Source organism: Passer montanus, unplaced genomic scaffold, assembly GCF_014805655.1.
Source record: "Passer montanus isolate IOZ18808 unplaced genomic scaffold, ASM1480565v1 scaffold7, whole genome shotgun sequence".
Classification (NCBI taxonomy): Eukaryota; Metazoa; Chordata; class Aves; order Passeriformes; family Passeridae; genus Passer; species Passer montanus.
In genome coordinates, this window is record NW_024372147.1 from 8,165,658 (window position 1) to 8,181,238 (window position 15,581).

A 15,581-nucleotide genomic window follows, 5' to 3' on the forward strand; every position below is an offset into this window, starting at 1 on the left:
GGTATCATGTAGCTTTACAAGGAGCAACCTGACCTTCTCACATTGACCAGCAGTGACATTATTGTGCAGGAAGAGAAGCAGTCACATCATTTCTGTTTTGCACAACCTGCTTAAAGTTTGCAACTAAATGCTTGTCTTCAGTTGAGCTGACAAGAGAAAAGAGGGGGCTCAGTGAACCATGGCAGGGCTGCCATGAAATGACAGGAATCATTGGCATACATTTCAAATAGCTCTCTCAATCCTATTAAAGTATTGCAGTCCTGCTTTAAAATAGACAAGTATGAAACAACTTTGATAGATAGAGACTAAAATGGCTTATTGATTTTTTTTAAGACTGAGGAAAATTACCCAAAATGTGTCATTCTTTAACATTTAAAAATATACTACATAAAAAATGAACAACTGCAATAAATAAAAGTTTAAAGAAATAACTGCTTCAGTATGCAAAACTGACAGGTGCAGAAATGTGAACATACAAATGCACATTTTCATAAAACCGTAAAATTAATGTCAAAAAATACAAATGCTGAGCTACAATTCAAAGATAGCAAAAAAATTACACTTTAATTGCATCATTTTACATTAATATAATTTTTCCCTTCTAGCAGATTATTGATACTAAGAATCTGAAAATCCATTTTCCATTGTTCTTCTGGGATTGGATGTGACATCTAGGCTGAAGAAACAGATTGAAGACAGAGAACTGTCTCTGTTTTGCATAACACTGTAGGATGTGTCAGGTTCAGCTTGCAATGCCGAAAAGTCTAGGATAGAACTCTGGTCAGGCTGAATTTCTAGCTTGGAGCCACGCTGACGTTTGAACTACCTCTTGTTTCCTGGAATGATAAACAAAGAATAAAAAAAAAGCAAAAAGAGAATTTACATTTACTATTAAATTCCTTTCACAAAGGTATGTATATGAAGTATTTGCAAGTGTTTTCTTCTTGTTTTAAACACTTACTTTGGTACCTGAGAACCAATAGTCATATTTAATAGAAAGAAACAAAGGATATTTTCTCAGGTATTCTGCCCAAGTAAGTGTTAGAAAAAAATAACCTACTGTATTTGAAGTGCTACAAATACTCATAGAGAACTTTTACCCCCTCTTCATTACAATTACCAGACTTCTTTTTAATCAAATAAACAAACTTTGAATCAAATAAACAAACTTTTTTCTAGTTACTAGGAAACACATGCCATGCTAACTATAGAATGTATTTGGGTTTTTTTTAAATATATTTTATCATCAATTGAAATCAAACACTTAATACTCTTCAAATGTTAGCCTGTAAGAAAATGGCCAGAAAATACACACTGAATGTACATTGATGAGAATATGATTCATATTTCAATAAGTCTCAACATTGAGTCAAACAGATAATTCAACACTAAAGAACTTCCAGCGCCAAAACATTAGGCATTGTACTTTGACAGATTATGGATAATATCAGTATATCAATACTAACAATTCTTAAAAAAAGGGTAAAGAAAGACATTCTGTATTCCCCTAAACAAAGAAAAGAAAATTCAACGCCATATAGCTCTTCTGCCCTTTACCAATGCACTACATTGTGTGAAAATAACAAAAATTTCATCAGGTCTTATAATATGTGAAAGCATCACATGCAAAGCATAATTATGGAATAAAAAAATAACACACTGAATGGCCATTTCAGTATCTTTGAGGTTTAGAACACTCTATCTTCAGCACTTAAGGAAGAGTATAAATGCATATATAAATACACACACACTGACGTATAAACCCGTATCTACAGACACACAAACTTGTCTATATCTGGAGAGAGGCTGAAGGGTGTGTGTGTTCATATTTCAATAAATCCAATCTCAGTCATACATATAAAGACACATTTGTGAAAGATTCCTCTTTCCTCTGTTACCATTGCTGAAGAAAAATCAATTGTTGCCCTTAACACCTACTTCAACAGGTCCCTTTGATATGAATGCTTTTGATTTCCTGATTCACCACAAGCTATACTGCAGCGATTGTAAACTACTAGGCTATGTTGGACCTTCATTAAGAACTCATACAGTAGCAAATTTAGATGACTGTTTCAAGTACATAGTTAAAATGAGGTAGCACCCTGAGTTTTTCTAAATTTTAGGTCTGACGAGGATGAGATAACCAGCAGGACCAGCAAGTAAGATCTGTAACACTCTAGTTTTTCAGTCCTTCTGGGCTCAACTCTCTACCAAATGAGAATCACTAAAAAGCACAAGAGATCTCAGTGAAGGCTAATACACCAATTAACAGCCTCTTATTTGCACACTATAATCAACTGACCACACTCAAAATTCTCCCTAAAATAAGAATCACTCATTAAAACCATTACAACAGTATTGAAATACACAAACAACTTGTGATGTTCTAAAAAAAATTTCCATGTGTAAAAAAAATTAAATCAACAAGCTTCAAGCTACAAAGGGGTTTCACTCTGGATAACAAATATTGAGGACAAATTTAAACATATTTGTTTGTACTGCTTTCAACACCTCAATTAATCAGCATAACACAATGAATGAAAAATCTCATGCTATGATTACACTCACATATCACTCTTTTCCAAGCTGTAGTGAGGGTTTTTTTAAAATATGGCATCAAAATCCCAGTAAAGAGATAAGAAATCAGATTTCCTTTGAGAGTTGCAAAAAAAAAAAAAAACAAAAAAAAAACCACCATTATGAAACTTAATGATTGGCAGCAAGTCAATAGACTATGTTACAGTAAAAGTTTCACTGCTGGGGAAAAAAGAAGCTCTGGTTTTGTTATCTAGAACCTGTGCTGTATTTCTTAGAAAGAACAGAATTCTAGTCATTGAACAGAAGGGAAATCAGATTTAATAGCAATATGATTGATGTAAAAAACAATTTTTGGCTCTTAGTCCTAAGAACTGTTTTGATCCAATATCTTTATATACCCTCATGATGAATAAAAAAATAGGCTTCTATAGGTTAGAAGAAAAAATACTCAGATCTGTTATAATGTTCATTTTCTGAACACGTACCTTTACAGAGGAATTTTACACGTAGTTATAATTTCCCCAGAAGACCACTTTCATCATTATTGTATTTAAACACCTTTCTAAAAACTGTTTTAAATTTACAAACTCAAATAACTATGCCAGAGCTGTGGTGATAATCCATCATATGAATAAATATTTAGGTAATTTTTAAAAGAGAAATTATTTATCTGAAATAAGTGTCTGTTTGGCACTTTTATTTACCCTGTAAGCCATACATGATTCCATCTGAACTGTTGCACTTCACCAGGCAAATAGATATCTAGGACATATATGTCGAGTAAAAACATGCTTTCAAAATATATATGTAATATAGTAATTGGTCATGTCCTGTGCACATTTTTCAAAGTTTGATCACCTAACTTTACAAATAACATTTTCTTAAAGACAAAATCTGAAAAGTTACTCTATATTATGGAATAATTGCTTTCGAAACTTTAGTTAACCCAAACAATTTTTTATTAGACGTGGAAAGATTTCCAAAACAGTTCTTCTCTATTGTTGCTCTGTGACTAACCTACAGTCAAATTTAAGATTTAGTTTAAAGGCTGTCTCATGACATATGAGCTGTTTTACCACAATTAAAACTCATTTATAGTGGGTTGCTTTATTATGATGATATTGTCATGGAATATTTTGATACCATCATTTATTATATCCTTATATTATGATTTTATTGCAATGTCAGCCTACCCAAAAGCATCATGTTGTGATCAAAGATGCCCATTTTGCTTTTGGATATCCATATTTGTGGAATAACATGCACAGTTGGACACTTGAAATTAGAAGACTATGCATGTATTATGACAGTGGTGCAGATAATTACATAAGGAAATAAACTGTTACAAGTATACTGTTTCTCTTCAATTGTAGGAGAAAAATCTACAGCTGAAGCTGCAAAATTAGTCAGAACAGTTTTAGCCTTCAAAATCTATACAAAGGCAATTTTACTGGACAATTTTCACAGCTTTTCAATTTCCCTCAGCTACATTCCTTTTGTATGTTATTACAAAAACTCCTTCCACTTCTCAGGTTTCCCACCATTAATTTTTGTCACTTCAAACTGCTTTCAAATACTCAGTTTCAAAACACAGTAACCCAAACTTCTCCACTGCTTTTTTTCTGATATGTAACATGCTACCTTATTAAAAAATATATCTTGTTAGAAAATCAGAATAATAAATAGTGGTAAGATTTTTGTGCATTTTGTGCATTAAGGCTTCTGGGTTATGCACGCAATAACAACTGGCTTCAAATGAGGTAAAAACACCTTGAAACTGCTGAGAATCAGAAGAGACCAAATAAAAGACAAAAGGGCATGAAGATTATTACTGAATACAAGTTATGACAGTTTTCTACCTGTGTGATGGTGTAGGTGTAATAACAAGTTCAGTGTTATATCCCAACATAAATGAAATAAAATTGTTGAATTACCATGCCAAAATGTGATCTGTAATTCACCAGAATACAGGACACTTAGGTATGTGAGGATGCCTGTCAGTAAACAGAAATGCAGAGGAAGGAGCCACTTTCGTTTCTTCAGAATTCTAGCAACCCCTAAAATCTCTGCAAAGGCAGTAGCACTGTTTCTCAAGAGTAGGAAGAATTTTAAGTTAAACAGAGATGCAGAGAATGGTGGGGGGGAAGTGAGAAATGGTCAATATATTTCTCCACAATTGATTTCTGATACTCACTCCTCCCAGCCCAACTCCACAACATACAAATACACAGTAATACCAGCAGACAGCAAATCAAATGGCCAATAATATTCTTTTCAGCTTCTCCCACCTATGCTATCTTTCCACCTGCATAATTTCACTGGTGTAATATAAATTCCAGTAAGTGTTAAAAAAAGAACCACTGTCTTCAATAACCATTGTGCAGTACTTATGTAGAAACCCTATTTCCTTATGGAGAAAGATGTACATTTTCAGATCATTCACAACCTCCTACTCAGACTGCTATTTCCAAAACTGAGTTGTCTTTTGCCAGATAATGCCAAGGGGACTTCTAGTATGCTGTGCCTTTTTTTTTCCCCTATCTGTTAAAAGTAGCTCCAAGAGCCATTTTTTCCTTTCTTACTTATTTGAAATAATCAAGTGCTACAAATAGGTATTTAAAATGGAAAGTATTACTTGTGGCTGGATGTCAGTGTAATACAGTGTTAGTTACAAACTTTTGCAAAGCAGGAATTATATGACCGAAACAGGAAAGTTTTCTTCCCATGTCAGTGAACTTGCAATTCTGTATGCTGAGGCAGTAGGACTAAATTGGTGATCTGACACAATGTAAAAAAATGGTAACATTCGGTATAAATTTTAATTGTCAGCACTCCTGCCTGGATTGTGCAGACAATTTGCTATCAGAGAATAATTCAGTGGGCTGCCAGCTCATTCCATACTAAGACAGAAAGGTAGACACACAACACACTTTGGATGCTGCTAGCCAACAATACTAATGGCTTTTTTCATTATCAAGAATTCCCTCTTCCACTTTCAGGAGTTTTAAAACAAGTACGAGTCTGTAATATAGGGAAATTACAATTTTTTGTTACTTTCCTAATGTTCTTGCATTTAATTCATTCAGTGAAATCACACTCTGGAGGCTCAATTGAAAGCAATTAAAAGATTTCATTGTATATTGTATTGTTTTTTTTTAAAGAAAATCCTCCTTCATTCAAACACATTTGAACCTGGTATGACTGAAGAACACACAGGATTGGATGTATTATCATGCCAGCTGAACACTTTATCTTCAAAGTTTTGTTGGCTTAAAGACAAATAACTTGGTTCAGTATTGCTAATTTTGATGCTTTCTAAAAGTTTTGGCCAAATTCCACACACAGGCTATACTGTAAGCCTTTGTTCCAGATGCTTCATTGGGAATAGGGACGTTTCCCAGTTTTAGGTCAAATTCTCTGCACGACACTGTTAATACCAAAATATTAGACAAACAAAGTGGTGCTCTTTTTTTAATGGTGAAATGATTGGTCTCGTTTGATTTCAATTCAAGTTTCCAAATTCTTGAGTACTTAGTACTTTTAGAGCTTTTACTACTTTAGAACTTAAGTTCTTAGTACATTTTGCCCGTGATACCTGCCATTGTCTTTCCACTTTCTCATGAGTGGAAGCAACTTCTGCTTATTTATTTATTTTGAATCTGGGTGCCTCTTTTGCTTCCAAAGAAGGCTTTCCTACTACGTGACTTTTCTCCCAGCTTTTCATTGCCTTACATCGTCTTTCTTTCTAGCAAGAAGGGGAGGAGGGGACTACAATCAGAGACGAAAAGACTCATAATAGCATGGTAAGGCACCACAGCTCACAAAGTAGTCCCCCCCTGCTTAGCCTTTTCTTCTGGGAAAACAGTCCCTATTCCACTAGTTAAAGTGTCAAACTTCATATTCTCATGAGATATGTATTCAGCCATCATCCCAGCTCCTATCCAGTGTCACTGTCTGACGTAAGCCTTCAAAGTTTCATCTGAGTTGCATGTATACTGCTGCTCTAGCAGAAAAATGAAAGAAGTATATTTACATTCATTTTGCCAAACATTAGCATCTTCTGTCCAATCATTTGAATGCAGAAGTGTTAGGAGAAAACAGCTTAGAGAACAAGGGTTGACACATACAGTGTGAAATCTTAAGGTGCTTGAATGCAATGAGGGAGAAAGTGAGACAGAACCACGTTTCATCTCCCTAACTGTGCTACAGTCCACATGAACTTTGTGACAGGTCTCTGTCTCTCAGCCACACTTCACTAGCTTCTGCTGACATTCAGCTGTCAGACAGCAACCCTTTACCATGCCCCTAACATGCTCTACAGCTTCACCCAATTAACTCGCTTTCACTTGACATTGCAGCAAAAAGCTTCATAATAGGTGGTCAAGGTGCACGGTGTCTGCTTGCCCTCTAACTGCTCACGCACAGCAAAATGCTACCTTCCTTTTTGTCTGTTTGCGACGAACCGGCACAACTACAATTTAGGCATTCTACTACTAAATGGAACAAGGATAGTGGCCCTCTGCCAGCAGTGCATTCATTTATCTCTTACCAAAAACTATCCTAGAGCTAATAATCACAGCACTTTTGGCAAAAAAGGAAATTACACTGATTCAGTAAAATACTTCAATCACTTTATACTTAACAAAAATATACTATAACAGCAATTTCTTTCAAGGGGAAAGAGGGGAAAAAGTAATTTATTTACAATAGCAGCACTTAACTACATAGAGGAGGAAGGTCTACAAACAATGAAAGTATCTTTATGACTCAGCTTTCTTGCATTAAAAAATCTTTAGTTATGCAGAAGATTAATTTTTCCTATGCATTTCTGCCAAATACACAATATTTTTAGGAGTATTTTTAGAAATATGGATCTATGTAGCTAATAAAACAAATTATCTATTAAAAATATGGAAATCAACATTTTAGAATTCACTTGATAGCTTGTAGAAAAGTAACAAACACTCAACTCACTGTTACTTTGTTGACAGATGCCTTGAGAATACTTCAATTTGCTCACTAGTTCTCTCAAGTATATTTCTATATAAATATATGGAGTAGGTCACAAATGTCCCTTAAAAAGTCAGTATGTATGTAATAAGTACTGATGACACTCAAGTGCTCTGTGCTGAAGAGGGTGAAAGAGTCTGGATTAAGCACTGGTGTCTGGCCAGTGAAATTATGAAAGTCACTATAGCAAATAGCTTCTACTGCCCTTATGGGTTTGAACTACCACAATTCCAGCAAGACAGGGCTCAAAAGACTATCCACATAGCCCTTTAATTCTGGATTGCTAAACTACAGCAAGCTCACTTAGGTTATGTATTCTATTTCCTTTCCAATCATATCTACAGGATATACAGAACCTTGCAGTTCTCTTTAAAAATCTTTGAAAGGGAATTTTTTCCACTCAAGAAATTTTATTTTCACAAAGAGAAGCAGACATCAAGACTGTAGAAACTAGAAGCTCAAGATAAGTCCTAAACATGAAGTAAGGAAAACAAGAAAGGAACTACATTGATTAAGAAAGATGTAAAGCAGACTCCTCTCATGACAGGAATTTATGGAAAAAACATAGAACCAACCTGTCTTTATAAAAGGTGGTGAAAAGCAGCAAATCATAGTGAACTGGAACTCACATACCTCTGGCAGGGGCTGCTAATGCAGAAGTGGATAGTTTTGCAGCAATGAAGAAAATACAGTGAACACCTCAATCAGATTCCATGTAGGAAAATGACATTACTCAGAATTAAAATGAAGTGTCAGGGACCCGCATGGCCTCATAGTGAATAATATTACTATAGATCTTGTATGTTAACACACATTATTTTGGTTCACTAGATATTGAGATTATAATCTGGTATTGTTTGTAATCCTGAAATGACAAGAGAAATGCTGATGTCAAAATTTTACAGCCTTTACCACCCACTACCAAGGAGAAGATCAAAGTTCACTCTTTGGAGACAATGGAACTAGGATCATAAACTGGATACAGACACAGTTTATGCAACCTATCTGCACCTGTTTGAAAAGCAGACTGATTGGAATATCATATATAAAATACAAACACTTGCATTTTGAGTCAGAACACCTGCACAGATGCATTAGTCTACATGCTAATCTGAATCTCAGTTAATCTAAATAACTGTATTAAACTGAGTAGTCTCTTCAAAAATATCCTTTACTGATGGTGCAAAGAACGACTGACTTATACCACATTTCGAAGTGAACTAGTGTAACTGCCCATTTAATTTTCTCAGAATGGAGGTTTATTATTAAAATCATCAAAGTATTAGGAGAACAAAGGGTTTCATCCTTTTAGCACTGTCCAATGCATGTAGATTTCTTGGATAGCCCACTACTGCTACCTCCTAGCCATAATCTTAATAAGGGCTCCATCCCACTCCACCATAAATTAGATTACAGACAGCTTCACCAGGAAGAGGTACATACTCCCTGTAGGTTTTGTATAGTTTTCTAAGTTTTGTTTGCTTATTCGAGGCAAGTACTTTAATGTTCATTGATGCCCAGTAAAATTTAGCTGAGGCAACTTCAGGAGGGAATCATTCCTTCTCCCACAGATTACATGCAATACCTGAAGCAGTGTATCTTTAACAGAGTTCTAAAGGGCAGTTTTATAACAGTAATGATCAGGAAAAACAGTAGGCTTTCCAGCAATATTGCTTATGATATCTGAATAGTCTAGGAAAAATATTGTAGGCTCTGTTTCAGTTGATGGCTAATACGTAGGTCTTCTGTAAATTCAAGATCCAAATTACATTAACTGGGGAAGGAATCAAGCTTATCAGTTATAAACAACTTGAGTGTGGGTGAGTCAGGTTTACTGACTCTGTTGGTTTTGGCCAAATCTATATATACAATTATATTTCCGACTGAAATTAAATTTAAAAAAATCTAATAATTACTTGAACAGTACTTTTTATACTTACTAGATTCCTGAACAAACCCTCCAAGAATTGTTCTTAGCTCAGGTACTAGATCATCTCCTTCTGTGAGGCTCAATGTGCAGTTCAAGTGAGTCCACTAGGTAAACAGAACTAATATTTCCTGCATACCAATCATATTTTAGATTAATAAACATTAAAAAATGCTAATGGAATTTCATCCTTTCCTATATATTTAAGCCAAATGTGTTCTGAAAGCAAAGTCAAAAGCAACAAAAAAACCCCAAACAAACAAAAACAGACACCACCACCACATGCTACAAACAAACAAATAAAAACAGCCCAAAACTCAGAAATCACTAACACATACAACACTCGAAACTTTCATCAGATATGTAAAACTTCTATCAGAAGACTAAAGAAGAACATAGAGAAAGATTTGAGAAAGTGTTTTTCAGCCTTTTTGTTTGTAAAACTAGAAAGGTGTAATGCAAATTAAAAAAATTAGGTTTTCTAAAACCACCCAACAAAACCCCCAAAACAGGGATGTTTCAGTAATTTGGTGTGCCTTGTACATTCCAGAATTATACCTTCAATTCCTTTACTCAGAGCCCCCACTGAGATTACAGTCTTCAAAAAACATGTAATATTTGAAGCACAGAAAACTTCACTAAGTAATTAAACTCAAAATACATAAAGCAACAGGATGTTTTCACGTATACAAATTACAACTAAATTGTATGACTGATGTGTCAGAAAACTTCGCAAAGCCCTGGTTAAGTTACAATGTTTAATGATCAGACTCCCAAAAGAATGCAAAGGATTTAACAGACATTGTGAAAGGAAACTTTATGTCACACAGGCTTTGAAAGACTAACAGGCCCCTGACCATAAGCATATAAACACCACACAAGATGATCCTTCTGTGATCAATGGGGACTCTCAGTACTAACAAAAGCTGAAAAATTAGTGAATGATTTCATTATTGTGGTTCTGGTCTTCAGAAACAGTATGTATTAAATCATCTTCATCACCTGGATAGGATAAAAGTCTTTCAAAGTACTACTAAATATACAAATTTAAGAGAGGCAAGTATTGCAATGTCAGCTTTGTGGCAACATCTACTGAGTTAACCATGAGTTTATGGGCAAACTTTAGTTGAGACCCAGATCCAAAGGTGTGGTGTCTTAAATCAATGTGACTTTAAGATTTCTATAGGCTTCTCTGAAAATAGGAATTCTTCTAGGAATTCAAGGAGTTACACCATCTGAAAAGGATGAAATGGAATCATTGTATCTTCATAATGTCACTGTTTTCCTAATATCATCACACTTATCAGGGAAACTCTGCTGGTGATTAACCACACTATTTGCGACCATGTTTTTAGTAAATGTTATTATTCACTGTTCATTGTAAAGATACCCTCACTTTCCACCACAAGGAAAAAAAAAAGGGATGAATTGATTGATTGAGCAAAAGAGGCTCCTATTTTTCAAATGGCTGCATTTCTAAAACAAGTCAAAACAACTCCCAAATTCTTGTAAAATATGAAAGTGAAATTACAGGTTAAGAAGCACATTTCTTTCTAAATCCCTTTCTTTAACTGAAGTGTTAAATAAACTGAAGAAAACAAATGTTATTTGAATAATCAAGATCACTATCATAATAACAACATCCTTTTAGCTGACAGTAAAGCTCTTTACCCTATGGAGTGCCCATTTCCAATTTCAAAAATTTGTTCAATGATTAGTTTATTCAACAGGTCAAACAGGTCTGCTTTACAGAGTTCCATCTCTGGTGAAAACAGGTCCTCACTATGATCAACTATAAAAACCGTGCCTTGTCTACACAATGTGGGTTTCACAGAATTCAATTAAAATTTTCCTATGTAACTTAGAAACAACAACAAATAAATAAATAAATAATAGACAAACCCCTGATGGGTAAATATTAAATAGTGTGTCTGAAATATGTAAGACTCAACAGAAAGAAAGATGAAGATGTAACTTAGTGCCTGTATTGCCTTAAATCATGCCAACATTACAGGAATAAAATTATGTGTTAAGAACAAAATTATGCTTTGAGCACTAACTGAATTTCCTCTCTATCACTGCAAGTCGTACTCTCTAATATATTTGAAAGGTTTGGATTTACTTCATTTGTCACATTAACTTTTATGCTTAAAGTACAAAATGCAAGCAAATTGAAGTAGGGAAACATATTTATTTTTTCAAGAAATACATTACTCTGCTGCAAACATGTCACAGAAAGGAATGCAAAGGTTTTTTTCACAGTTGAAAAGGATGGAAACACGCATAATTACAGGAGAAGGCAGGGGAAAAGAGCATTAACAAGCCAACAGGAAAACAATTTCATAAATTCTAGAAAGGTGCAAAATAAAGTTGCTGTGGTTTGCAGCTACCCCGCTCACTATCTCCCTTTGGCCTAAAGAGGATCCACCCTCCCCTGTGTGGAGTAATGAGGTTAGTTCTGACAGTAAAATCTGCTGGGGGACAGCAGACACACTACTTGTGCTCCTTGTGCTCCCATGACCTTACCTCCAGTACAGACTGCAGCAGAAGCAGAAACTAAGAGGACACAGAGCACCAGAGACAGTTGTCTCCTGTGGAGGGAAGGTTGACTGCTAGCTGGCACCAAATGATCTGGTGGTGGGACTATGACTGCCTCTCTGCCATCCAGAGGGAAACACAAACCTCTTAACATGAGATTTTCCTTCACAAAACTTACAGAGTGTGTGTGTGTGTGTGTGTGTGTCTCTGCATGTGCATGTCCATATATATATGTTTTCTAAATTTAATTATTATTTTTCTTAGTGGGTGCATGCAATATTAGCCATGCTACATTACAAGCACATGCCGCACACACACGCATTTCTGAGGCTAGCTGAGAAAGAGACAGGCTCCTGGCAACACTGCCCTAGGTCATACTCTAATCTTTTTCTTTTCCGTGATCTAGGCAGTGAGCTAGCAGTATAAAGTAAACAAGAACAGAAAAAAGACAACAAAAATTGTCTTTCTATTATCTATTATCCTGATCAAGTGGACTGCAATCCACAGGGTGCATCTACACTTCTTGCACTCTTTATCAATTTAATATCTGAAGATCAGCACTGAATTTTCTCCTTATAAACAGTGCTTCAAATACTTAGCTTGAAACATAAAACCAAACAGGTGTGAAAACAAGAAAATAATTATTCACAACAGTGTAACTTGTAGGATTTAAATTTAAAATGTCAAGAAAATATCAGAAAGATGACAGAGTGGATTGCATGGATTCACTCACCATTTAAGCATCTATGCTAGACTCATTCAGGCACAGCTATGCTTTAATCCCTTCCAAAAATTTCTCAGTAAATTCAGAGTCTCAGAACAAACAGACATTCTCTTTATGTTTAACCCACAGTTTAGCAGGGAATAATAGAAGCTTCCCAGCTCTCTTTCTTGAAATAACTTCTTCAAAAGGGAGGAGGAAGCACCTTCTGGCCTCAGTAAAAGTCCTTGAGTCTGGAAAGAAGTGAATTTGTCTGCCTTTGTAGAGAATATTCCTTTTCTTCTATAAAGACAGTAAAATGGTGTCCTTGGCTCTATTCTTTTGTAAAAACTTTTTCCCAGGGTTAAATGTCCTGGTCTATAATATCCAGTTCTCGGAATAACAGCCTGTCTAGCACTCCCAATACTTTCATTTCTACTGCAGCATTAACAATATATGTAATAATATATGAATGTTTCTTTTAATTTGATGTACTGGAAATGCTCCTTTGATAGGTGTGGGAAGAAGGCAAAAGAAACAGCAGTGCCTGCCAACAGGAAGCAAATGTATATGATTAATAAAACTCATTGCATATTACCAATTAAACACATTTCAAAAGACTAGTGCAAAGGTATCCAATGAGGAAAAAGCCATCACATGGTTGTCTCCTGACTTACAGTTGCCCTCCACAGCAACTGGGGTATTTCTGAAACATTCTTTTTCAGGAAACCCCACCTAGTATTTGCAAAGAAAATAGACTAGCTCATTCCAGTATTCCTCCTTTGAAAACTGAACAAAATAAAGTGTAAGCATACACTGCCTTGCTCTCCACTAATCTGCTGTAGGTGGAGGATGTATGCATGATGATTCTTTACAGGACAAACTTAAACCTACACTTTAGACTTGCTTCTTTACCCAAATAATTTGTTTCTCGAAATCCATTTCCAATTAGTTGCTCCTGAAGGTACTATTGTTGCACTGGCCTGTATTTAGGGTAAGAGATGAATACAGTTTTAGCTTCCAAGCATCTTGTTTTCAGTCCTGGGAACTGAGGATTCTTGTTTGTGAGCTGATAGTTCCAGTGCCTCACTAGGAACACATTTCTAATGCCACAGAAATGCAAACCATGAAGGAAAAAAAAGGAAAGGAGATTACCTTCCTGAAAACATGACCCTCCTTTTTTGTGACTTAGCCAATGAGTTGAAAGATTTGTTTTGTGCTTAACAGCGGAACAAACCTGTGGTCTTTTAGGAACTTCATGGTTTCCATTAAACCACACAGCATGGACATTTGGAATTTCATAGCAACAGTGAAGTGAGAATGTAGATCTTACTTTGCCAAAGTACCGACCTCTGCTGAGAGTTAACACCCACACACATTCTCTCACATTCCTTAGCCAATTCATGTCATTAAGGAGAGCTGAAGAACAGACCAAACAAAGAAAAAAAACCAGAGTAAAACAAACTAACACAAAAAAAAAATTCATAAAACCCAAACCAACTCCACTTAAGCCTCTTTCTTAAGCACTTAAAAGTAAAATACTAAAAGTGGAAATTTAATGTTTAAATGCAGCACTCTTTCTGTCCATCTACAGTATTTACAGTATTAACCCTCAACTGAAAAACTGAATTATTGGAAACCACCTAATTACCCAAACATTTACCTCTCTGCAGGTGTAAATACATGGGCCTAATAAGCCTTCCCACTGTGAAAGCAGTTATTTAAATTATATTAAAATATTAAAAACTATTTAATGAGCTTTTTTCCCCTAAAGTAAATTGAGTGTGTGCCTTAACCTGCTTCAGGCAAAAGAAGTTTCAAACATATTGGTTTTGAAACTAGCCATTATTTCCCATGTTGCAAAAATGGCAATTTTATTTCCCAACAGCAAATGAAACTGTCAGGAAAATTTAGATGCAATAAAATTGGGTGGTTAAACCAACATGCTGGATTTGGAATAAAACTGAATTAAAGGAATTAAAATTAAGCATTATGTCAGTCAAACTTTAGAAAAAAACTATTTGAAATGGGGGAGGGGGATGTGTTTGGGTAGGGGTTTTTTTGTAAAAGTTAGGTTTTGGACTTGGTGAGGTCCACCCATAACTACCTATTTTATGCCCATCAACTGTGTCACATTTGAAATTTGCGCAATGAAAAATATTTTGCATAAAATGTGTTGCTTCTGGCAACATTTCTGCCTAAATAAAAAGTTGTCAGGCAGAGTGTGACTTTAGTGGTACAGAGTTTTAAAATGGTGGCTTCAGTCCAAGGCTAGCTAATAACGGCTGACATGCACTGGAATCTTGAGGCCTAAATCAACATTGTTTTCACAGCTGTAATTAAGCCACCTAATCAGAAGCACATTTTGACGGGACAGTTTCTGGAAGCCAGACATTACAATTTCTTATGCCTGGAGCGCAGTGGCTCATGAGAGGTCCTCATTTAATTTCAGTTTTTTTAAAAAAAAGGCTGTAAAATGAAAAGAGTATAAAAAAAAGCAGTGTACGGCTGTTGAAATGAAGCAGGCCTATGTGTTCATGCCTTGACCAACCCTGCATCCCACCCTGCTTCGGCTCTCTGCCGAGTCCCCAGCTCTCAAGTGGCAGCTACACACAGTGAGATTAAGGGCTTCTGCCAAAGTCAACAGATGAGCTGGTCTGAACTGGCTCTCTGTGTGTTCTGATTGTAAATTGTGCTGGTGATGATTAGAGAACTCTAACACAGGATGTCAACTCTTAAAACTGTCCAGAGAAAATATTTTATTTTTTTTTAAAGTTCAGGAAATTTTTTTAAACTTCTTTTGTGGCTTGGTACATAGTGTTGTGTCTATAACTTTCAGATGATTCAAACATGAATTCACACAAATCA

General features: G+C 35.4%; 1 protein-coding gene across 2 annotated transcripts in view; it reads right to left on the bottom strand.

The window, feature by feature from the left end:
* Positions 1-537: 537 nt before the first annotated feature.
* Positions 538-15,581, bottom strand: part of CCDC171 (coiled-coil domain containing 171) — a 151,282-nt gene continuing 136,238 nt past the window's right edge. For both annotated transcript variants that reach the window (XM_039729943.1, XM_039729941.1), the window contains one exon: positions 538-836. In XM_039729943.1, coding sequence (XP_039585877.1) covers positions 795-836 — 42 coding nt within the window. In that variant the 3' untranslated portion in view covers positions 538-794. The remainder of the gene's footprint in view (positions 837-15,581) is intronic.